Raw genomic sequence first — 24,675 nt, forward strand, 5'->3', positions numbered from 1 at the left:
TCTTCACCTAAAAAACTTTGCTCTTCAGGATTATTCAGATATAAAATTGCATGGGGAAAATCAATAAAATGCCATTACCGAGATAAGAGGTTTCTTTACTCCAAAATCACGTTTATTATTAGTTTACTCTTTAGAGTTTAAAAGCCTTACAACCTGTTCAGTTTTCACTCTGGTTAACACAGGAAAGGTGAAAGGAATTGTTCCATGAAAACCGGTATTGACAGGTGGGGTACACCTCCTTCTATAACAAGGTCTGGAAAAGGTCAGTGGAACCATGTGGCATTCTGAGTGGCACTCAGCCAAACAACGCACTCATGCACACACAGATAATGAGAGAAGTGCATTTTAGTGTATTCTAAAGTATGAATTGGTTTAGAGGGCAATTAGTGCTATTATACAGTATTTGTCTTAATTAACAAAGAATAATGCAATATTTTGTCCATTATGGCGTATTGATAATTTATTCAGTGTTTGTTTGACTCATTAAAATTCTGCTCCATCTATCTCTGATACTTTTGGTCAGATATTCCTGTAAGATCAAAAATCTTAGTTGCATTAAAGATGTAGATAAGCATATTATGAAGAAAGGTTCATAAAATTCATGATATTCTGTGCATTCCATGTATAAATATAATCACCATTTACTGTTTAGATACGGCACACAATACCTTATCTAAAAACGTTTTAGTTGTGAATACAATACAAAGACAAAAATGGATGATATGTGCAATTTCTGTAGAGAAACCATCTGAGGCCCACTGCTTGCATTTATGGCTGGCATTTTGGGCCTCTTGGGTAATAGTAATGCCCTAGAAACAGCCAGGTGCTGCATTGCCAAAAGAATAATTACAAGGAGAACCCCAAGACACTGGAACAGATAAATGCTTATCAGCAAGAATTCCCATCTACAGCATTATGATGTTCTATGCCAGCTTTAAACTGCAACAAATAAGATAACTGTCTACATCGTAAAAATTACACCACTGTCATTTCAGTGTGAAAGGTGATGCATGTATTTTTTCCAAAGTATTAAATACTGTAATTTATGAGATCCCAGATTAATATGCAGCAACAACAATTAGTAAGCCTTTCATAGGTTAATTAAAAAAGTGACATTTTCAAAACATTACCAAAGACTGTTTAGCCCAGATGGACACCTTGTTTTAAAATGAATAGGAGAAATTAGAAAATCCCAATCTGGCAGTGCAGAAAAGGAAGTCCCACAATTTATGATACTATTGTTGTCCGATTTTATGCTGATTTGAATTATTTGATTGTAATCTTGGCCAACCATTTTGGAGATTTCTGTCTTTTCCCATTCAAATAGATAGGAGCTATACTTTTATGCCACGTGTATCCGTAGAAAACAGCTGCCTTGGAAAGCGTTCCAAAAAATGCCACCGATTTGACTGGTTTGGCCTAAAAGGGATTCATTTGTTTGAAGGTCCTGACCAGCCCAACATAACCAAATTGGCTAAATCATTGCCATGAATTTACACTGAAACTAATTATTATTAAGTAAATATAGCAGATATCATTAAGTACTTTCTACATTGAATAAGTTTGATTAAGCAGGAACGTGAAGTAAATTCTACATTAAAACATTTAAAAATGAATGCTCTAGCTTTTAAGTAAATATTATTTATGATTTTTGTTATTTTTACATCATGTTTTAATCCTAATTTAGAAAACCTTGTCATATTTATTTGCTAAATTGAGTACACTTTACTGGTAAATAAAATAAGTATATTTAACTTTTCAAAGCTCATGTTCCCAGCATGCACTTGGCTTGAATAATTAATGAGCTTGCATGGTTTCATTATTTGCAAGTTTATTTACACCATTTTTATTGTTATTTTTTTTGTTTCGTTTGGTAATTTCTTGTTTCAGGAAACCTGTTTGAAAACAATAATTATCTATGCAATATAGTTTGGTGATTCTAGTGGAGCAGAATTACTTTACTTTCCCTTTAAAGCTGTTTGATTTATTGTCATATACAAGTTGTCATTTTACATTCCAAAATTATTTTACAACTTTGATAACAGTATAAAATCTGAATAAAGTGTTCAAAATTGTATTTTTTAGAGGATTATGTGTAAAAAATATGAAGCCCAGGAAGAATATGTAACAATGTTATGGTCTTAAATCTAATCATTTCTTAAAATGAATTACTTGTAAATGTATATACTTTCTCAATAACATCATTCATATACAGTACTAGTCAGCGAGTGTCGACAAGCCGGATGGAGAGCAAGGTGTCTTCCAATAGAGGTAGGATGCAGGGGCTTTATAGCCCGATCCCTGTCCAGAGCCTTTAGTCTGTTAGGCATTGATGGAGTGCGGAGGAGAAGAGCCATCCGCAATACCACTGAAGCGGCAGAGAAAGCCTCAAGATGGCTATGGCTCAAGAGAGGAGATCCATGGGGGCAGGGTAGCTAGATTTGCCAACTGGACACAAGCTGGGGTCTGATCAGCCACAGCTGGGTCGCCTGGATGAGGGTGTATGATGTTGAGAGACCCGAAACACCCAATGATTCCAGGAACATCACTGAAGATGTGTCCAGTAGCATCAGTAGATGTATTTGCAGAGCCTTTAACCTGATCTAATCAGTGACAACCAGGAAAGACTGGTTGACAACCACGAAAAGTGTGGTGACTACCGGAGAGTCGGTGACAGCTCGGAGAGACGGCAACCGGGGCAGAACGGGCTGGCAACCCAATCTGTGTCTTCTGTGAGGGGGACTCCCACAACAAGCTACGATGAACCTAATGGAAAAATACCCCCAGGGGTGCCTGAGAGGGGGGGAGGATGAGCACCCCAACTGGACGGACACAACGGCATTAGAACAAGGCAACGGAGAAAGCGACTCACGAGACAGCAGTGTACATGTGGCAAAATCTGTAAGAACAAGCGAGGCCTAAAGATCCACCAAGGGAGGATGAAGTGTCTGGTGGGGACAGGACCAACACAACGCACAGGTGTTCAACCTGGTGAGACGCAGGAGGAGCCAGGCCCGGAGTCACCCCACAGTGCCCGGAACCTCCAAGTTTTGCAAATGACTCCATCTAGCATCAAGTCTGAGAGGAGGCGGATCAAGTGGCCAGCAGCTAACATGACCTCACTGTGGAACCAGTTTGACATTGATGTCGACCAGATTCTGGAGACCACCATCAGGGGAGATGTCAACAGGAAACTTCAAGCCATGACAACGATTATCATCAGCATTGCATATGAACGGTTCGGAGAAGAGGTGAATGAAGGAGGCTCGAAAGTATCTCACTCAAATAACCAATGTGAGGAGAGAATCCATAACATCAGACAGGAGATGAAGATCCTGAAGCGGCAGTACAGGCAGGCAGGAAAGGAGGAGCGAATTGGCTTGGCACAGCTGATGAGCATCCTACGAAAAAAGATCAGGATCCTCCGTCAGGCAGAGTGGCACCGAAGGCGCCGCCGCGAAAGAGCCCGAAAGCGAGTTGCATTCATTGCCAACCCCTTTAAGTTCACTAAGGAGCTGCTAGGGCAGAAGTGTAGCGGCCAGCTGATCTGCTCTCAGGAGGAGATTGATCACCTGAAGGAAACATACAGCAACCCAGCAAGAGAGCAAGAGTTGGGGGAGTGCAGCACTCTGATAGATCCTCCTGGGCCAAGTGTGCAGTTCAACATGTCAGAGTTGCACCTAAAGGAGGTTCGAGAGGTTGTCGAGAAAGTGCGAGCAAGCTCTGCTCCAGGACCAAGCGGTACTTCATACAAAGTGTACAAGAACTGTCCTAAACTCCTGCTGCGCCTGTGGAAAATCCTGCGTGTCATCTGGAGGAGGGGCAGGATTCCTGAACAGTGGAGAGTTGCCGAAGGGGTCTGGATTCCGAAGGAGGAGAACTCCAAGAAGATAGACCAGTTCCGCATCATCTCCCTGTTGTGTATTGAAGCTAAGATCTTCTTCAGTGCTGTCTCTAACCGGCTGAGCACCTTCCTCTCAAAGAACAGGTTTATTGATACATCAGTTCAGAAGGGTGGAATAGCAGGAATGTCTGGATGTTTGGAACACACAGGAGTGGTAACACAGCTCATCAGAGAGGCCAGAGAGAACAAGGGCAATCTGTCAGTGCTGTGGCTCGATATGGCAAATGCTTATGGCTCAGTACCACACAAGTTGGTGCAGCTCACTCTGACAAAATATCATGTCCCCAGCAGAGTCAGAGACCTCATCGCTGACTATTACAACAATTTCAGGATGAGAACCTCTTCAGGAGCAGTGACATCAGGCTGGCACAAGGTCGAGATCGGAATCATCACGGGATGTACCATCTCCGTTATTCTGTTCTCCCTGGCCATGAATATGCTCACAAAGTCTGCTGAACCAGAGTGCAGAGGGCCAAAGACGAAGTCAGCTCAACGTCAGCCACCGATCAGAGCATTTATGGACGACCTCACGGTCACCACAGAATCAGTTCCAGGCTGCCGGTGGATTAAAATACGGATGCATTTTAAACCAGCCAAGTCAAGATCGATGGTGCTGAGAAGAGGAAAGGTGGATGAGAAATCCCGGTTTAGCGTCGCAGGTTTAATAATCCCGACCATCACTGAGAAGCCTGTCAAGAGCTTAGGCAAGGTGTTTGACAGCACCCTGAGGGACTTTGCATCAATCCAGTCAACCTGCATTGAGCTGGACATGTGGCTGAAGTCAGTGGACCGGTCTGGATTGCCAGGGAAGTTTAAAGCTTGGCTATACCAGCATGGCATTCTTCCCAGGATCCTGTGGCCACTACTCGTCTACGAAGTGCCAATCTCGACTGTGGAAACCCTAGAGAGGAAGGTCAGCAGCCACCTCAGAAGATGGCTGGGGCTTCCAAAAAGTCTAAGTAGCATCGCACTTTACGGGCACCGCAACAAACTGCAACTGCCGCTCAAGTCCTTGGAGGAGGAGTTCAAAGTAACAAGAGCTAGGGAAGTGTTGATATACAGAGACTCAAGTGATCCAAAGGTGGCAACGGCTGGGGTTGAAAGTGAGGACTGGTCGGAAGTGGAAGGCTGAGGAGGCTGTTCGACAAGCAGAGGCAAGATTACACCACAAAAGACTGGTGGGGGTGGTTACAAGAGGCAGGGCTGGACTGGGTTCCTTTTCAACTCCCCACATTGACACCACCAAAGGGAAGGAAAGGCGCTGCCTTGTCCAGGAGGAGGTGAGAGCAGTGGTCGAGGAGGAGAGAACCTGCAGGACAGTAGGAATGAGGCAACAGGGCGCCTGGACACGATGGGAGAACACGATCGAGAGGAAGGTGACATGGGCGGAGCTATGGAAGGCAGAGCCACATCGGATCAAGTTTCTTATCCAGGCAGTATACGATGTGCTTCCCAGCCCATCAAACCTTCACATATGGGGCAAAGTGGAGTCTCCAGCATGCCCACTGTGTTCCAAGCGTGGAACCCTAGAGCACATTCTGAGTTGCTGCTCAAAGGCACTGGGAGAGGGAAGGTACAGGTGGAGACATGACCAGGTACTGAAGGCCATTGCTGAAGCCATTGCTACAGGAGTCGAGTGGGCAAAGCACTCCCGCCCCTCCAAACAAGCCATCACCTTCGTCAGAGCTGGAGAGCAGCCAAAACCAGCCGCAAATACATCTGCAGGCATCCTGGCCACTGCGAGGGACTGGCAGCTGTTGGTGGACTTGGAGCGGCAACTCAAGTTCCCCAACCACGTTGTGACCACCTCCTTAAGACCAGATGTCGTTCTCTTGTCTGAGTCCACCAAACAAGTGGTTCTGTTGGAGCTTACAGTCCCTTGGGAAGATCGCTTGGAGGAGGCCTTTGAGAGGAAGCTTACCAAGTACGAAGGACTAGTCAGCGAGTGTCGACAAGCCGGATGGAGAGCAAGGTGTCTTCCAATAGAGGTAGGATGCAGGGGCTTTATAGCCCGATCCCTGTCCAGAGCCTTAAGTCTGTTAGGCATTGATGGAGTGCGGAGGAGAAGAGCCATCCGCAATACCACTGAAGCGGCAGAGAAAGCCTCAAGATGGCTATGGCTCAAGAGAAGAGATCCATGGGGGCAGGGTAGCTAGATTTGCCAACTGGACACAAGCTGGGGTCTGATCAGCCACAGCTGGGTCGCCTGGATGAGGGTGTATGATGTTGAGAGACCCGAAACACCCAATGATTCCAGGAACATCACTGAAGATGTGTCCAGTAGCATCAGTAGATGTATTTGCACAGCATCTACTACAAAAGCTGTACATTCACATGCAAGTTGAAATATCTTTTTGACATTGTTAGTCCTATAAGTTCTATTTTTTATTATTTCTTCAGAAAACTTGCATGATAAGTGAATGACCTACTTATGTCATCAGCTCAGCAAGTCTCTTTTCAATAAGTTGGAAGTTCAGCCAAGTTTGTTTTTGTACCATAGTGGGGATGTGGAGGTTTATAACTGTTCTTTTGAAATTGTGTCACAAAGTGTAAATAGAAAGATTGCCTGTCTGAGATTTTCTTGTCAGTGCAGAGATGTTATAGTACAAATATGTAGCAAACAGTGATGCAATGTTATAAACTCAGTTCTGCAAAGGTTAAGTCAAGTCCAGCACATTTAACAGACTGTCTCTCTGAGATTCTGCATGCGGGTGTGTGACTGGTGAACTGAAGTTGAGAGTCCCAGACGGCAGATCGTGTGTACATTCTGGGAGGGTGTGGATTGGCTGGAACAGTGACTGACGGAGGACTCGACTCGTTCCCTTCGGATTTCCTGTTTGCTTACATTTGAAGACATCTGGGTAGCGCACAGAGGAACGCTGCTGTGGGAACTTCCTCCATGCTCGCCATGCATATGCTTTGGCAGGGAAAATGTGCTGGCTTTAAAAATAAAGGGACACTCCATAACTTTTATCATGCACAGAAAACCATCAAAAAATGGGAAAGCTGTTAAAATGCTAAGATTTCTCAATGCACATTCAAATGACAGAACATTTAACATACTTTACATACTCAAGTCACCAATAGATATATGTAATATCCCAAAAGAAAGCAAAAGGTTTCATTTTCTCTCCATTTAATATCATTGCTGTCTATATTTAAACAACTGAGATATTGAGAATATGGACACATTATGACAAAAGAGGACTATTCAGCTAAAATGCTTTTTTGGCCATAACACAGATGCTTCTAATTACAAGTCTGTGCATTCCACATTCATCAGCATGTGCAGTAAACTTTCAGGGGTAATAAGGTCTTCTGTTTCTACATTCACATTCTAATGTCTTAATCGCTTTGATTGCTGGAAAGACTTCTTTCCATTATGCACACGTACATATGGCAAAAGCTGTGCATGTGAAAAGAATAGCTACAGGTAGCACATAGAGACATAAACCTACAGAGTCTAATCGCTTGCTCATAATGTCTTTCAAATTATGCACAGGTAAGCGCTCGCCTCCAGCCATTTGCAAACTAGGCTGAAAAACAGTGCCCAGAAGGAAGTCCGACGGGTCCAATTATACTGTTTCCAATGCCGCTGCCGCTTAAGTTCTGTTGTGAGTAACGTGGACCCTTAGTCCTTCTAATCTGCATTTGACCTGTGTTTTTATGTGTTTGTGCTTAGAATATTACCGTATCGCTGGGTTATTGCTGACAACAGAAACATAATATGTCTACGATGGATTCAAATTCATTTGATTAAATTTGCCACTGATGTATTGATTTTCGAAAAGTCAACAAAAAGTGTCTCTGGTTTATGAGACAGCATATTGCCCGACTTGGTCTTCTTCTGTTCTGAGGTCCATCCGCCTCAAACTTGTTGTGTATTCTGAGATGCTTTTCTGCTCATCACAATTGTACAGAGTGTTTATCTGAGTTAGCATAGCATTTCTGTCAGCTCAAACGAGTCTAGTCATTCTCTGTTGACCTCTCTCAATGGCATATCTGCCACTCAATGGACGACATTCTTTTTTCCATTGAATACAAAAGGATACATTTTGAAGAATGTTTACACTACTCTTTGCCATAACATAAACTTGAATAGCATCATTATAGAATAAAAATTTGTCTTTACAACTCAGAATATGTCATAATATAAGCGTGAATAAGATTTGAGAGATATGGCTGTGAAAAGTGACTTAAATTTCAGTCTGTTTCTTACTCGAAGCTATCACATGTATTCAGAAGACTTGGAATATAGTCATGCAGACAACTTTTTTGACACCTTTAGTGGCTTGACAGCCATGGTCAACATTCTTTTTCAGTATATAGAAAAAACAGCTTGAACATTCTTCAAAATATCTCCTTTTGTAGACGAAAGAAAGTCATAGGGTTTTGGAATGGCATGAGGCTAAAAAAAACAATGAAAGCATTTCCTTTTAGGCAAACTATTCCTTTTAACACCACAAATCAACCACCCAAAAGAATGAGAACAAAACCTGTAAACATGTTTTCAAAAATAACCTGAACACTGCTATCAATTATTTGATTCCAATTGCGAAAAATACCTCCCTGTCAGAGACAGCTGCCGGTATCCTTATGGGTACACATCTTTTCCAGCCTGGAGTGCTGCTGTTTACTGAAAGCAGGGGAAGGCAGACAGAGACACCTCTGCTTGGCATTTCCAGCAGTGTCAATCAAAGGAAGGGCTTTCAGAGTTGGTTATTTACACGGGGGATGGTGCAATCACACTGAATTCTCAGCAAACACACACTAGTGCTCTGTAGCGTGGATGCACAAAGCCCCACACTTTTACTGTATCCTGAGGATCAAAAAACCGAACATGTGCAAAATTAGTATGGCCTACTTTTGTCTACAATGACATTCACGGTTGCAAATGTTCTTCGGTTGATCTAAGTTAGTGGTTTATTATTTTCAGATTACAAAATAAACTTGACCAGTGTTCCTCAAACGGTGGGTTGCGACCCAAAAATGTGTCACAGTTCTGTCCCGATAGGCTCATGCACAGCAGGGAAAAAACACTTTAAAAATGTTCCATTATTTTAACTGTAAAAGACTGTAAAAATGCTACTGTAAAAAAAACTTTAATTGGTTAATGAGTAATACATTTAAAAAGACAATACATGTAAAATAAAATATTTTAGATGTAAAAAGTATGATTTTCCCATATAATTAACAGTTAAAATTTATATTATATTTAACAAGAGAGTAAATGCACTTTTTACAGTAAATTATTGTTAAAATTACAGTAAAAAAACAGTAATCAGGCATTTCCAGAATTCTCTGCGTGACCCATTACATTTCATTATATTTTATGGGAATAATTATGTTTCTTCTTATTTTTAATATCAGTTATGTACTTTGGGGTGTTCTGTGTTATATTTGATGTAGTTATTTAGTGTTTATTGCATAATTTAATTTCACGTGTTACACTGATGGTGTTAAGCATTTGTGTGGGTGACACTGAACACTGTCTCTACATGTTTATTGGTCATTGAAAGGCCACTTTTGAAGAACTTCATGTCATCATGTGCTTTCTGTAATTAAAAACTGAGTATGGTCATAAAAACTTATTTGTGCATGGAACTACTTACGTGACCGATCAGAATCTGCCGTTGATGCTTCAATTAATGTCACTTCAGAAATAGTATCACGGCTTATGCTGTTTCGAATAAGTTATTCGATAAACAATGATGGATGGATGTGTGTGTGTGTGTGTGTGGAGAGAGAGAGAGAGAGAGAGAGAGAGAGAGAGAGAGAGAGAGAGAGACGGATCGTGTGCAATCACATGTTGCCACACCCAAGCAGATATGCTGTCAGCTTTCTGAAGGTCAGCTTTCTCAGTAGTAAAATAGCCATCCAAGCAGGGGTATTCCTCTCTATTTCATGGTAACTGGTGCACAAGAGTCATTCCCTATAGAAACCGCAATGTCCTCCAGCATTTTAAACAGTATGTATCCAATGTGGAAACTCCAGTAAAAGGTAAGCACCTTGAGTTCTGTAATTAATCAGTCTGTTGTGTCTCTCAGCTGTGATGAGCCTTAATGCAGTGCATATATATATATATATATATATATATATATATATATATATATATATATATATATATATATACACACTCACCTAAAGGATTATTAGGAACACCTGTTCAATTTCTCATTAATGCAATTATCTAATCAACCAATCACATGGCAGTTGCTTCAATGCATTTAGGGGTGTGGTCCTGGTCAAGACAATCTTCTGAACTCCAAACTGAATGTCAGAATGGGAAAGAAAGGTGATTTAAGCAATTTTGAGCGTGGCATGCTTGTTGGTGCCAGACGGGCCAGTCTAAGTATTTCACAATCTGCTCAGTTACTGGGATTTTCACACACACAACCATTTCTAGGGTTTACAAAGAATGGTGTGAAAAGGGAAAAACATCCAGTATGCGGCAGTCCTGTGGGCGAAAATGCCTTGTTGATGCTAGAGGTCAGAGGAGAATGGGCCGACTGATTCAAGCTGATAGAAGAGCAACTTTGCCTGAAATAACCACTCGTTACAACCGAGGTATGCAGCAAAGCATTTGTGAAGCCACAACACGCACAACCTTGAGGCGGATGGGCTACAACAGCAGAAGACCCCACCGGGTACCACTCATCTCCACTACAAATAGGAAAAAGAGGCTACAATTTGCAAGAGCTCACCAAAATTGGACAGTTGAAGACTGGAAAAATGTTGCCTGGTCTGATGAGTCTCGATTTCTGTTGAGACATTCAGATGGTAGAGTCAGAATTTGGCGTAAACAGAATGAGAACATGGATCCATCATGCCTTGTAATTTGAAAAAATGTAATTTGATTAAATCTAGACAGGCCCCATTTCTAGCAGCTATCACTCCAACACCTTATCCTTGAATAATCCTGCTAAATTGCTAATTTGGTACTAGAAAATCACCTGCTTGTATATCAAACACAGTTGAAAGCTATTTGGTTTGTTAAATGAAGCTTAACGTTGTATTTGTGTTTGTTTTTGAGTTGCCACAGTATGCCACAGACTGGCATGTCTTAAGGTCAATATTAGGTCAAAAATTGAAAAAATAGATAAAATACATACACACAAATATATATATATATATATATATTATTTTGTTTAGATTATTTTAATAAATTATTTATTTTAACTGAGTAAAGGTTGTACAGACAGGCATTGAATAAAATGCAGTAAACTTACATAATTACATTAGTTACAGTTTTTAAAAGCTTCAAATGCATTGAAGTAAAATTAGGTTAGATTAGAATCCTAAAATTAGGATCAAAGTGCTTGTTTTTTATTGCTTTTCCTAATTTGTAACAGTTTTAGAAACCACTTTTCAATCATTTTATTAAGAAAGGCCCAATTAAAACTTTTTTAAAGGGTTTTAATGGAGCTCCACTTCTAAAAATATCACTTCAAATCATCAAAAATATTAATTATTTCAATTTCTACAAATGCACTTAATTGTTTTATGCATTTAGAAAAAAAGATTTGAAAGATTAACTGAAGCCTGGGGGTTCTGATAAGAGAGCATAAGGAAAAATGACTCAAAAGTAAGATCAAAGTTATTGCAGTATTTGGTTTAGGGAGTCTTTTAATATCTTGAACATGACCAAAAGTGTACATGCAAATATAAAGTATTTTATCATGTAGGCTAGCCAATGTAATTATCTATCTGTCTGTCTGTCTGTCTATCTATCTATCTATCTATCTATCTATCTGTCTATCTATCTATCTATCTGTCTATCTGTCTATCTGTCTATCTGTCTATCTGTCTGTCTGTCTGTCTGTCTGTCTGTCTGTCTGTCCGGTTTGCAAAGGAAAACAAGAGTTTAGACAACAGTGGCATCTACTGGTCACCACTACTGTTAGATGTTCAAATCTTTCTCCAAAAGAGTGTAATAGCATGTGGATTGGAAGTATTACACAACCTGTTGTAAAAAAAAGCCTTCAGCAAAAACATCAAAGAAAACAAGCAAAAAACACAATGTGTTCCCTGGCTAATCAATCTGCTCTTCTTCTGTGTTCAGATTAATCCTGTCCTCTGTGATCATCTAAAGAGCTTTCCTTGCCATCAATAACGACTCACACAAGATTCGCTCATTAATGTGTTTTGCAGCTCTGTGAGCACTCAGAATTTTTATTGAAAAATGACAACTCCCAGCAGTGAGTCGACTGAATGAAGGCTCGGCCATGCTTAAAGGTTGTTTCGCAACCCCCGGGAACAGAACATCAAAGATCAGCAGTGCACCCCCCACCCTTTGCACCAGTAGCTGTATATCACAGAGTTCAGGAGATCAATGTGCTTTTATTGCATTGCTTCCTCTCTCTGAACCACACAAGCCCCTGCTGCTGGCCCCTCGATCCATATATCTCCTGCTGCATTTACAGTGATGAAACATTCAGATGCTGAACATTGATTTTATTGTGGGAACACTTTTTGACTGACATTTCGTAAATGGCACTGTGTGAAATTATAATGAGGCCACGCTGATGAAAACTCCGCTTTAATAGTGAAAATCAATTATATATTGAGACTCTGTTAGGCCTTTTTGAAATTTCATAGGAGCACGATAAAACAGAAAAGTTTGCAGTTTTACATTTTTATTTATTTATTTATATTTCATGACAGGACCTGTTTAGGTAATAATTGAATGAAGGATATTGATCATGGGTGTTTAGATTTGGTATAGCACCACAGTGCCTTCTGTCAATAGGTGCACAAAGCCTGAAAACTTAATTAAGTTAATGATGAGCAAACAGGATGGTGATAATTTTTGGTTAACTAACGATTCTCCACAATAAATAAACAAATAAATAAATTGCCCAATTGAAGTAAGCTGTGACAACATTTCAATTTCATTCATTTAAAGTTGCACATATTTTTTTTTTTCCACATTTAAAAAGGTTCACTTCAACAGAAATCAATTGTAATTTTGAAACATATTGTACATCTAAAATCACGACTACTTACTTGAGATGAAGACTCCAGTCATATCAGTAACTTTATAAAAGCTATTTTATTCCACATGGAGAGGGTCCCCTCACGGAAACTGTAATGTTAGGATCACATGATCTGCCAAATACTACTCGCTTAATCTCAGTAACCACCCTGTTATTGGACACTTTCACTTAGGGATTTAATTAGTCATGGCTGTCTGTGAATAGTGAATTTCTACTATGACATCAGTAACTGAAAACTACTGTGTTTCAATTATGCTGCATCTCCGCAATTAGGCAGTTGAGCTAATGTGTAATTTTATCATACACAAGCTTGTAATTGCAAATGTTAAAATGTATCACCTAACAAGCTATGCACTATAGCTACAGTATTTATATGTCATAAGATAGCATTGTGAGAGGAACAGGGTGAAAAGTATGTATTTATGAACTGGTAATGTGCCATTTTACTCGTGATTTGTGTGGAAGCGAATAAAAGTAATAGTTGTTGTAGCGCAAATACTCATTACATCAGGAGGAACAGAATTTTTTTTATTTATAATTTTTTTTGCAGAAATGTAGGTATAAGAACATGATTCTAAATGGCCAGGTTTGGGACGTAAGGAGACCTATCTTGGTCATGTGCCAGAGGATATAGGATATTCAAAAGCTTTGGATTAATTTATTGATGTTTTTCTACACTGATGCTTTGTTTTACAGAAAATATGCTATATTTTACCATCCCAACATGATGCTAAATTTATGTTTCCCAGCTCAAAGTGGTTAGAAATTAAAGTAAGAGGAAAAAAGCTAAATTTGTGTATGTTTACACAAACATCCAATTGAGCAGTCCTCCGAGCTGAACTGTCACACCGTTTCCAGCAGGAATTTAACGAGTAAATGTTGGTAGTAGATTTAATTAGCCACCATGGGGATGTTTCATTGTTTGTGGTGGAAAATTCAAACCATTGTCAGCTTGACACTGATGAATACTAAATTCTGCACACATTGCACAGGTTTTACCCTCAAGACTAGAGCTGCTGCCTGTCAATATGCGCTAATATTAATAAGTGGCCATTATAAAGGGGTTTAAACATTTGGTAAATTTGGTTCTAAAGGTGAAGTAATTTCTGTACCACTATAGAATCAACAAAAAGGAAATGCAAAAAAATAACCATTTTCAAACAGGCTTCCAGAACACCTTCTCTGGCGTTGGTTGGACAAACAGATAGTCCCACCTCAAACTCACACCACTGATTAAGACAGTATTGTTGTTTAGGGGCTAGTTGGGATGTTCATACAATGTTTTAATAGCACCACAGAGCCACAATGTTTACACTTTTGGGGAAAAATCAGCCTACAGATGGCTTACTTATAGTTGTCTATGCATATTAAGCTGGGATAGGAGAATGTATTTTAACACAACCATAACCCAAAAAGTTACATACTTCATTTGTAAGTACCAACATCAACTTGATCCTAAAGTCCTATTTACACTTCTGCTTCGAACCTATGATGTAGGCTCCGCGTATTGGCCAACATTGTGGTTTGCATTTATAGTTCTGCGTTGGTGTGTTTGCGTCATTTGGTTAGTACGCAGCCAACATGCTAGAGCATCTGGGTCGTAACCACAATATACTTTGAGGGGGACTAGTCCCCCCATTAATCAGATTGTAAAACAGTTATAGGATGGGCAAGGAGGCGGCGAGAACCGGCTTGTCAACATAAATAATAATTTAATAAGAAACTTAAAGCACAACATAAACAAACACACATGCGGACATGCCCGTAATTCTCTCATACTCGAACAATCGTCACCGGCCGCCTTTATCCCTTGCGCACCTCATCAGGCCGATTGGGACCGGGCGCGCGATATCCCTTGGGATATCTCTTCTGTTCATTACAAATGATAAAATTCTGAATGTTTGATGTTGCTTAAGGTAAAATTATTATGTTTAAATTGTGAACATGATCATGAAATGCGTCTAATCCAATCAGGGTTCGCCATATTCAATGCTCGCGCTGAAACGGAAAGAAGAGGGAGTGCGAGTTTGCTCGAGTTTTCATTGAATGAAAAGACATTCATTATCAAACATTCAGAATTTAATAATTTGTAATGAACAGAAGAGATATCTCAAGGAATACACATGTTGGGAACATACATCCCTATATTTCTGTAAGGTAAGCTGACTATGATCAAGGCCGTAACCACCTTAGCCACTGAGGGGGACACATGGACCCCCCATGGTTAATTGTTATATTATTATATTTGGTATCCATCAATCCTGAATATGTGGTTACATCCTTGATTATGATACTCTACCAGACAATGTAGCCTTGATTTAGTAGATTTAGAGGATAGTTAGAAAAACTTGCTCACTGGTCCCCGGACACGCTGTCGTCCTGCCCTCAACCGCTTCTCCACCCTCTGGGGGACAAAAGCTCGCTCCTCCCCTTCTTGGCGGATGGCAGCAGTTCCTCCGGCTCTTGGCGGCCGGCAGCGACCCCCTCCGTCCTCAGGCAGACAACTGTGGCTGCTCCTCTGGCGGACAGCAGCAGCGAGGACTCCACGATAGCGATCCATCCATCCATCCTCCCAGATTTAGGCACCACTCTAACAGTTAAAGGATGGGCAAGGAGGAGGCGGGAACCAGCTGAACATAAAGTCAACATAAACAAACAAACACACACACATGCAGAGTGGCCACGTGCTTTCTCTGTCGCTCGCTCTCTCTCGAACTGGCATCTCCGGCTCCCCTTTATCTTGCTCTCCCACTGATCATCTGATTCAGCGCCAGCCTTGCACCCTCACAGCCCTGCCACGCCCTCCTCCTCATCTCAGGCAGTAAATCATTTTGTTTATTTTCTTTTTGCTAGCCTGCTGACACAATCGTGTAATTTTACAGATACGTCATTGATGAAAAGAAATTCTAATTATATTAATCTTTTATTTAAGACAGCACAAAAAAGAAAGTAAATATGACTGAAACAGGCAAATTGCTAGCAATGCAGACACAGTGTTTGTCTTGTGCTGTGTGAACTTTAAAAATACATGTATCTTTTAAAACAAAAAAATTATAAAATGTTGGGCCTTTATCGCATTTCAAGCCATTAATCAGAAAATTATTGTATACAGCACCTTTACTATATTAAAGGACCAAAGAGGATTTGTGACCTCAACACCCATGACCCCCTATCCCCAAAATGGTTTGATCCCCCTAATGTTCAAGACATGGTTACAGCCTTGTAGAGCAATGAGAGAAAATGTCTTCAGTTCTGAAGGCAATGTAATTTGTGGATTTGAAAGTAGGCTATTTATTGAATTACTGTAGCATTAAAATGAGTTAATCAAAGTATGTTGTATTAAGGGAGGACAAATATTTATTATACATGTCGAAAAATAAATCAGTCATATTCTTTATCCTTACTTAATAATAAATTAATATTTTGGCTTCCTTTGGCACTCAGTGCTGAATAAATAAATACATATATAAATAAATAAAAAATTTAGAAATCACTTGACCAACATACAATGGGTGTCATTTTAAAGTTTATATGCTGGACCTTACAATGTATTTTTTAATCAACTCTTAACAGGTGCTTTTGATAGCTGAGAAATTAGAATGGTTCCTTTTTCATAACTTATGAAATACAATTATCTTACTGAACACAATGTCAAACATACGGTCTAAACATTATACAAAGTTCTTCAAGCAGAATACAACAAATATTGTGTCACTAACATACCAAATATATTTAAGCAATAAGACATGAGAGGCCATGCTATCTTGTGAATATAGTCACGGCTGAAGGGCGTTGTTAGGGCTGCAACCTGTAACATTCACCTTGTCTCGTTTTGCCCTTACCTCTTCTTTGCCCATTTTGTCCCTTTTGGTCTTCCGTAAGTTTTACTTTCATCCCTTATTTAACTCCACAGTCCCCTGGTTAGCGTTCATGTTCTCTGTTATTAGTTTCACCTGCACCCGCCCCCTCTGCTCTCGCGCTCGCTCACAATCATCAGAGTATTAGTTTCACCGCACTCGTTCTAATCACTAGATTATTATTCTCACCTGCACTGTTCGTTTTCCCCTATATATACGCTGCCCTTTCGCTTCACTCTTGTTGGTTATTGTTTAGTTTTACCCCTTCGCTTTGCCAGCTCTAGTGTACCCTAGCTTCCCCTGTCTTTTCCTCTCGCTTGTCTCGTCTCGTTTGATATACTCTGATTCCCCGGCTTCGACCCAACGCTCCCCTCGACTACTCTTCTGTGGATTTGCCCCTTTGATATACTCCGATTCCCCGGCTTCGACCTTGCGCTCCCCTTGACTACTCTTCACTGGATTTGCCCTTTTTGTACTGTTGCCTGCTCTGTTTAATAAAGCAGTTTTACTCCGACATTGTGACTGTCTCGTCTTGTGTGTGCATTACAGAATAACCAACCCTATACAGAACAGTCACAATGGATCCCCCAGTGGATTTTCGCAGCTCACTAGAGCGGATTTTCATGGCACGTTCTGCACGAGGATCTACGGTTGGGAGACATGACCAAGCGCTCACGGCCCAGGGGCAGCAGGTACGTACTATTTCCGATTCATTTCACCCTGTTCTACCTGTGTCTGTCCCTGATCCCATTGATGCTCTCAACGCATCCGCGAGCGCCGTAAGCTTTCCACCCCCGGAGAGGTTTGATGGCTCTTCGGACGCTTGCCAAGGGTTTTTTATGCAGGGCAGCGGTTGTAGAACTATAAACCTTGCCCGTAACATTATGGACCCAGCGGCCCAACTCTTGGTTTTGCATCAGGTGAGTCAACCCTTGCAGGCTTATGTGGTAGATTTTGTGCCCTGGCTAACCAGGTGAACTTTGATGAGGTAGCTCTGAAAGACATTTTTCAATGTGGACTGAATGAGCCAACCTCGTCGTTCATGCCTGGTGGTCGCTGCTCCCTCGACCTGGCTCAATTTATTGACCTCGCCCTACTGTTCGCTGGTTCCTCATTTACTGTGGGGGAGGCAGACACTGAACCAGAGTTCCACGCCACGGCCCCAGTCTCGAAGCCTGGCACGGCCGCAGTCTCGAAGCCTGGCACGGCCGCAGTCTCGAAGCCTGGCACGGCCGCAGTCTCGAAGCCTGGCACGGCCGCAGTCTCGAAGCCTGGCACGGCCGCAGTCTCGAAGCCTGCCATGGCCCCAGTCTCGAAGCCTGGCACGGCCGCAGTCTCGAAGCCTGCCACGGCCCCAGTCTCGAAGCAGGCCACGGCCAGCGAGCCGGCGCCCATGCCTACCAAGGCCAGCGAGCCAGCGCCCACGCCTGCCACGGTCAGCGAGCCAGCGCCTGTAACCTTGACCGTCCCCATGGCCATGCTCCCTGTTGGCCGAAGGAGACAGAGAAGGAAGTGGGCACCTTCTCCCCAGTCCACAGAGGTTCCCTCAGAGTCTTCCACGGCTCTGCCGAGCTCTGTTCCGCCCTCAGGGTCTTCCACGGCTCTGCCGGCCTCTGCTCCGCCCTCAGAGTCTTCCACGGCTCTGCCAGCCTCTGCTCCGCCCTCAGAGTCTTCCACGGCTCTGTTGGGCTCTGCTCCGCCCTCAGAGTCTTCCACGGCTCTGCCAGCCTCTGCTCGGCCCTCAGAGACTTCCATGGCTTTGCCAGCCTCTGCTTGCCCCTCAGAGTCCTCCAGGGCTCCGCCTCTCGAGCCTCCCAGGGCCCCGCCTCTCGAGCCTCCCAGGGCCCCTCCTCTCGAGCCTCCCAGGGCTCTACCCCTCAAGCCTCCCAGGGCCCCGCCTCTCGAGCCTCCCAGGGCTCTACCCCTCGAGCCTCCCAGGGCCCCGCCTCTCGAGCCTCCCTTGGCTCCTCCTCTTGAGCCTCCCAGGGCTCTGCCTCTCAAGTCTCTCGAGCCTCCCAGGGCTCCGTTTCTCGAGCCTCCCAGGGCCCCGCCTCTCAAGCCTCTCGAGCCTCTCAGGGCTCGGCCTCTCGAGCCTCCTAGGGCTCCTCCTCCTCTCGAGCCTCCCAGGGCTCCGCCTCTCAAGCCTCTCGAGCCTCTCAGGGCTCCGTCTCTCGAGTCTTTCAGGGCTCCTCCCCCTCTCAAGCCTCTCAGGGCTTCGTCTCTCGAGTCTTTCGGGGCTCCTCCTCCGCTCAAGCCTCTCAGGGCTTCGTCTCTCGAGTCTTCCAGGGCTGCTCCTCCTCTCGAGCCTCTCAGGGCTCCCCCTCCAGAGCCTCCTACGGCTCCCCCTCCAGAGCCTCCTATGGCTCCACCTCCCGAGCCTCCTACGGCTCTGCTCCCAGAGACTCCAGAGCTTTCTAGGGCTCCGCCTCTCGAGCCTCCTACGGCCCCGCCTCTCGGGCCTCCTACGGCTCCGCCTCCAGAGCCTCCTATGGCTCTGCTCCCAGTGACTCCAGAGCCTTCCAGGCCTCCGCCTCTAGAGCCTCCCACGGCGCCACCGTCATTGGCTCCAGCTCCTGAGCCTTCCAGGCCCCCGCCTCTCGAGCCTCCTACGGCCCCGCCTCTCGGGCCTCCTACGGCTCCACCTCCAGAGCCTCCTTCGGCTCTGCTCCCAGTGACTCCAGAGCCTTCCAGGCCTCCGCCTCTAGAGCCTCCCACGGCGCCACCGTCATTGGCTCCAGCTCCTGAGCCTTCCAGGTCCCCGCCTCTAGAGCCTCCTACGGTGCCGCCTCCATCGGCTCCGCCGCCAGAGCCTTCCAGGTCTCCACCTATAGAGCCTCCTGCGGCACCACCTCCCTCTGCCCTGTCTCTTGGGCCCCCTATGGCACCGCCTCCTGAGCCCCCCGAGCCTTCCTCGACGCCGCCTCCTCAGTCTCTCTGTGCCCCGCCTGCCGAGTCTCCCACGGCTCTGCCTTCCAGGACTCCGTCTCCCAAGTCCTCCACTGCCCCGCCTTTCACGGCTCCGCCCCCGGAAACCCTTCCTCACTTGGTTCTGCCAGCTCCCCCAGTAACCATTCCTCTTCCCGGACTTCCTGACCCTTTTCCTGTCCTGTGGCCTTTTTCCTGGCCTCCTGACCCTCTTCCTGTCCTGTGGCCTCTTCCCTGGCCTCCTGACCCTGTCCGGTGGCCTCCTGACCCTGTCCTGGCCCTGTTGCCTCATCCCTGGCCTCCTGACCCTATTCCTGTCCCGTGGCCACCTCCCAGGTCTCCTAGTCTAGTCCCTGTCCTGTGGTCACCTTCCAGGCCCCCGGACCCAGTCCCTGTCCTACAGTCGCCTTCCAGGCCCCCTGACCCAGTCTCTGCCCTATGGCTGCCCCCAGATCTCCCGGCCACCCGCCTTTCCGATATGTTCCCCCAGACCTTGCCTTCATTTCCCTTTGTGCCCTCGTGGACCTTCTTATTGCCCCTTGTTGCCCTGGACTGCCCTCATTTTGTTTTGGGGTTTTTGTGGGTTTTCTGTTCTGGGGTTGTGTTCGTTGGGATTGTCTGGTATCCGATCCCTTGAGGGGGGGCTATGTAATATTCACCTTGTCTCGTTTTGCCCTTTCCTCTTCTTTGCCCATTTTGTCCCTTTTGGTCTTCCGTAAGTTTTACTTTCGTCCCTTATTTAACTCCACAGTCCCCTGGTTAGCGTTCATATTCTCTGTTATTAGTTTCACCTGCACCCGTCCCCTCTAGCTCTCGCGCTCGCTCACAATCATCAGAGTATTAGTTTCACCCGCATTCGTTCTAATCACTAGATTATTAGTCTCACCTGCACTGTTCGTTTTCCCCTATATATACGCTGCCCTTTCGCTTCACTCTTGTTGGTTATTGTTTAGTTTACCCCTTCGCTTTGCCAGCTCTAGTGTTCCCCTAGCTTTCCCTGTCTTTTCCTCTCGCTTGTCTCGTCTCGTTTGATATACTCTGATTCCCCGGCTTCGACCCAACGCTCCCCTCGACTACTCTTCTGTGGATTTGCCCCTTTGATATACTCCGATTCCCCGGCTTCGACCTCGCGCTCCCCTTGACTACTCTTCACTGGATTTGCCCTTTTTGTACTGTTGCCTGCTCTGTTTAATAAAGCAGTTTTACTCCGACATTGTGACTGTCTCGTCTTGTGTGTGCGTTAAACAATCCCTTCATCTGTGACTATATTCACAATATGGCTCAACCTCCATTGCTTTATTGCTTTTATAAAACGGTTACCACATAATAAAAATATTAAGGACACAAATTTTCATAGAAAATGTATATTTTGTAAGAAAAATCATTAATGCCATCCTTTTGCTACAAAATTTAGTCTCTGGCAGTAAACAGCAAATGGAATGTTGCTAGGCAACAATAATAACTGACAGCTATGGGTGCAGCGGAGTGATGCAAATAAAAGCTCCACGAAGAGGACAGAGCTGTGCTTTATCATGAACAAAGCACGGTTGTTGACCAATCAGCATCCAGGACCAGATTTATCAGCTTTATAAATATACATTAAAAGCCCTGGGAAAGACGCAAAAAAAGTTTAAGTTCTAAACATGTATTTTTGTCGTGTTTCTGCTTATAACTTGAAACATAAACAGATATACTGTAAAACATCAGACTCTCCCGAAAAATTCCATGACATTGATCACTGATTATTTGATACAGTGCATAGATCTTAAAATTATCCTGGAGAAATTGCACCGCTACCTCCGATTTCTTTTTTTATCATGCTGGGGGACGGTCTCTGGTTACAAATCAGACAAATCACAGCTGTTGTGGTCTGCGTTAATGTGACGCATTGTTACATTTTTGGAGAGGTGCACATCAGTATAGGCTACACATAGTCTATGGCGTAGGTTCGATGCAGAAGTATAGCTAAATCAGCCTTATGTCCCAGTAATTTGCAGTATGGTCTTACTTCTATTACTCAGATTTGCAGCATCTTTACCAACCCGGTTTTCTTTGCACCTAAGAATTAGTCATCTTGGTGAAATCTGATTAGTTACACTGACAATACGGTGATGTGGAAATTACTTTCATGTGCATATAATTAAAGAATAATCGATATGATGGATGCGATGAAGACTGGAGCTATTTATTGTGGCTGAGCAGAGGCCACGCGGGGCGTCTTTGCCTGGCATCTCCCTCATAATGAGCATTTAATTTGTCTAAAAGACAAAAACATCGGTGTGGGGTCAGAGAGGCCGAGCTGTGGCTCTACGTTCTCTCTCTCTCTATTTCTCTCTCTCGCTGTGTCTGCAGGCCCGCCCCAAGCTTGTTCCAGCCTGTGACTTAATTACCTGAAAATAAATTGGCTCATGAGTATATGTGAGCTGCACTTCAAGACGAGACCTCCTCGCACTCCATGTCTTAATGCTCTCATTATCTTAAGGGATTTGAATTCTAGACAGAACCGTGGAGGGAAGAGAGAGAGATTGAACCTCTGCTTCCTGGTGGCTTCTGAGCAGCTTCAAAGATTTTACGGTCAAATAATTAACTGACCTTAGATTCACATGTTGAAGGTCTTTGTTAATAATGGTGAGCCACTTTATGAGACTGTATGAGAAAGAAAATGTAAAAAAAAATTCTGTTGCCAAGAGTGAGAGATGGGCTTCAAAGAAGTGTTAATATAAATAAATTACTTAAAAGAGTATTTTACTGGCCTAGGGGCCAAGCAAGATGAACACAATAACTCCAACAGATGAATATGTAGCTAAGTTACGTTAAAGTTATTTAAAGCTCTGATAGAAACTGTTTAGAACTGAAAGCATAATTACCCAAAAGGAATTTTTCAAACCAAAAAAAATCTGCAATAATCATGGGAGTATTCTTGAAAGTGCAAACATTTACATGTCCATGTTTTAGATGAATGTGTAGCAGAACCTGGAAGATAAAGTTACTACTGGAAAAAAAAAAAACCTTCCTGCCTTAAGGCCGGTTAATACTTATGCGTCGAAAGTATTAGCATAGTGGCCTATATGCGGTGGTTTGCATTTATAATTCTGTGTTGGTGAGAAAATGCCTTAATTTCTGAAATTATTATACAGTATATTTCATAAATAAACAAATGCAATGTAATTTGTGGATTCAAAAGTATTTATTAAGTTACTATAGCATTAAAAACTAGAACATCACAGTTTGTGAACATGATTTAGGCACATATTATTAACTATACATGTCTGCCATGCAGAGAGAAATGAAATCCGGAATATAATGTATGCTTGCTCTTGAGTCGCTTAAATTAATATTTTGGCATACTTTCGATGCTCCGTGCTGAAAAAACGAATCTTTAAATGAATTAATATCTACTCACTTGACCAACACAAAATGGGTGTCGTTTTAAAGCTCAGAAATTGGATATTACAATTCAGGCAATATAACCTACTTTTTTTAGGTCCTTTTTATAATTTGAGAACAATTAAATACAAAAAATGTGTTCTGTTTTATAACTTGAAATCTTGAGAAGTTTGATAATTTACTGTTAACCATTCTGTCAAACATAGCTTTACGTTCCATGAGCACTGATGGTGTGACAGCATCAGCACTGTTTGTATCACTCCGCTTGTGTTCATGCCGTTCTAAATTAACGTGTAAGTGTAGTGCATATGTGTTAGGAGTTACTGTCTTTATTTTTGAAATGACATATGTTAGCCAACAGGTGGTGGCAAAAGATAATTTTTATGTGTAATATGAGCCAGTTGGTGACGTAAAATGAAGTTAGTCATTGTTTTCATAGAACAGCACTCTTATTTGTGTGATATTACTTATATATATATATATATATATACATCATATACCAATCATGCCAGGTGGAAAGATAAACACTTTGAAACCACTGGAAAGATGTCTGATAATAATGCTGCATGCCAGTACGTCGGCATACAGTCGCCGAACCTAGGGCAAACTATCGGAAACATCATGCCAACTTCACATGTGATGATGTTGCTATACAGTATATACACTACCGGTCAAAAGTTTTGAAACACTTGTTCTTTATTAAATTTTCTTTTTTTTTCACATTTTAGAATAATAGTAATTTCATCAAAACTATGGAATAACATAAACGGAACTATGGGAATTATGTTGTGACTAAACAAAATCCAAAATAAATCAAAACTGTGTTATACTTTAGCATTGATAACAAGTAGTCACCCTTTGCCTAGAATTTGCAGACATGTACCCTTGACATTTCCTCAACCAACTTCTTGAGGTATCACCCTGGGATGCTTTTTAAACAGCGTTGAAGGAGTTCCCTTCTATGTTGGGCACTTATTGGCTGCTTTTCTTTATCATTTGGGCCAAGTCATCAATGTCACTTAAAAAACAAATAAAAAGCATTAAAGATAAAATTTAAGCATTAAGATCATGAGAAACATTTCTATGGGCTGAAATATGTGCCACCAGAAACTGAATTTGAACCATTTATATTTGAATTTGAATGGCTAAACTTGAATAATTGCATTGAAAAACTGAATTTGAATCACATAATTTGAAATTGTATTGTTTAATTAAAATTGAATTTATTCAAAAACTGAATCTTAATTGTATCATTTGAAATTGAATTTATTCGTTTGGAACTGAAGTCCAATAAAATTTGATCCTCACTGAAAATTAAACTCTCTATATATCTTCACATTCACTTCTCACAATTCAGATTCAGTTCTCAAATTCAATTTCAAGTTACTGAGACAGACATCCGGGTAGTTGGAGGATGAAGGAAGAGCAATCGAGCGCAGATCGATAGATAGCGTTCATTGGCGCACAGGACTCCTCTTGGGCCAATCAGCACCAATGTTTTGGAGCACAGTACGTTACCCGCCATGAAACTATGGAATTACGATTGTGTCAGTAATAAAGTGTGTAACTTTATAAAACTGAACGTAACTTTATAAAACTGAACGTA

At 42.6% G+C, this 24,675-nt stretch overlaps 1 protein-coding gene across 1 annotated transcript; it reads left to right on the top strand.

The window, feature by feature from the left end:
* Positions 1-3,092: 3,092 nt before the first annotated feature.
* Positions 3,093-6,060, top strand: LOC127634119 (uncharacterized). Its single transcript, XM_052113524.1, is given in 2 exon segments — positions 3,093-5,006; positions 5,008-6,060. Coding segments are annotated over 2 exon segments (2,946 nt in total). The 5' UTR covers positions 3,093-3,113.
* The last annotated feature ends 18,615 nt before the right edge of the window (positions 6,061-24,675 follow it).

This window comes from Xyrauchen texanus, chromosome 41 (assembly GCF_025860055.1).
Source record: "Xyrauchen texanus isolate HMW12.3.18 chromosome 41, RBS_HiC_50CHRs, whole genome shotgun sequence".
In the NCBI taxonomy this organism is placed as follows: domain Eukaryota; kingdom Metazoa; phylum Chordata; class Actinopteri; order Cypriniformes; family Catostomidae; genus Xyrauchen; species Xyrauchen texanus.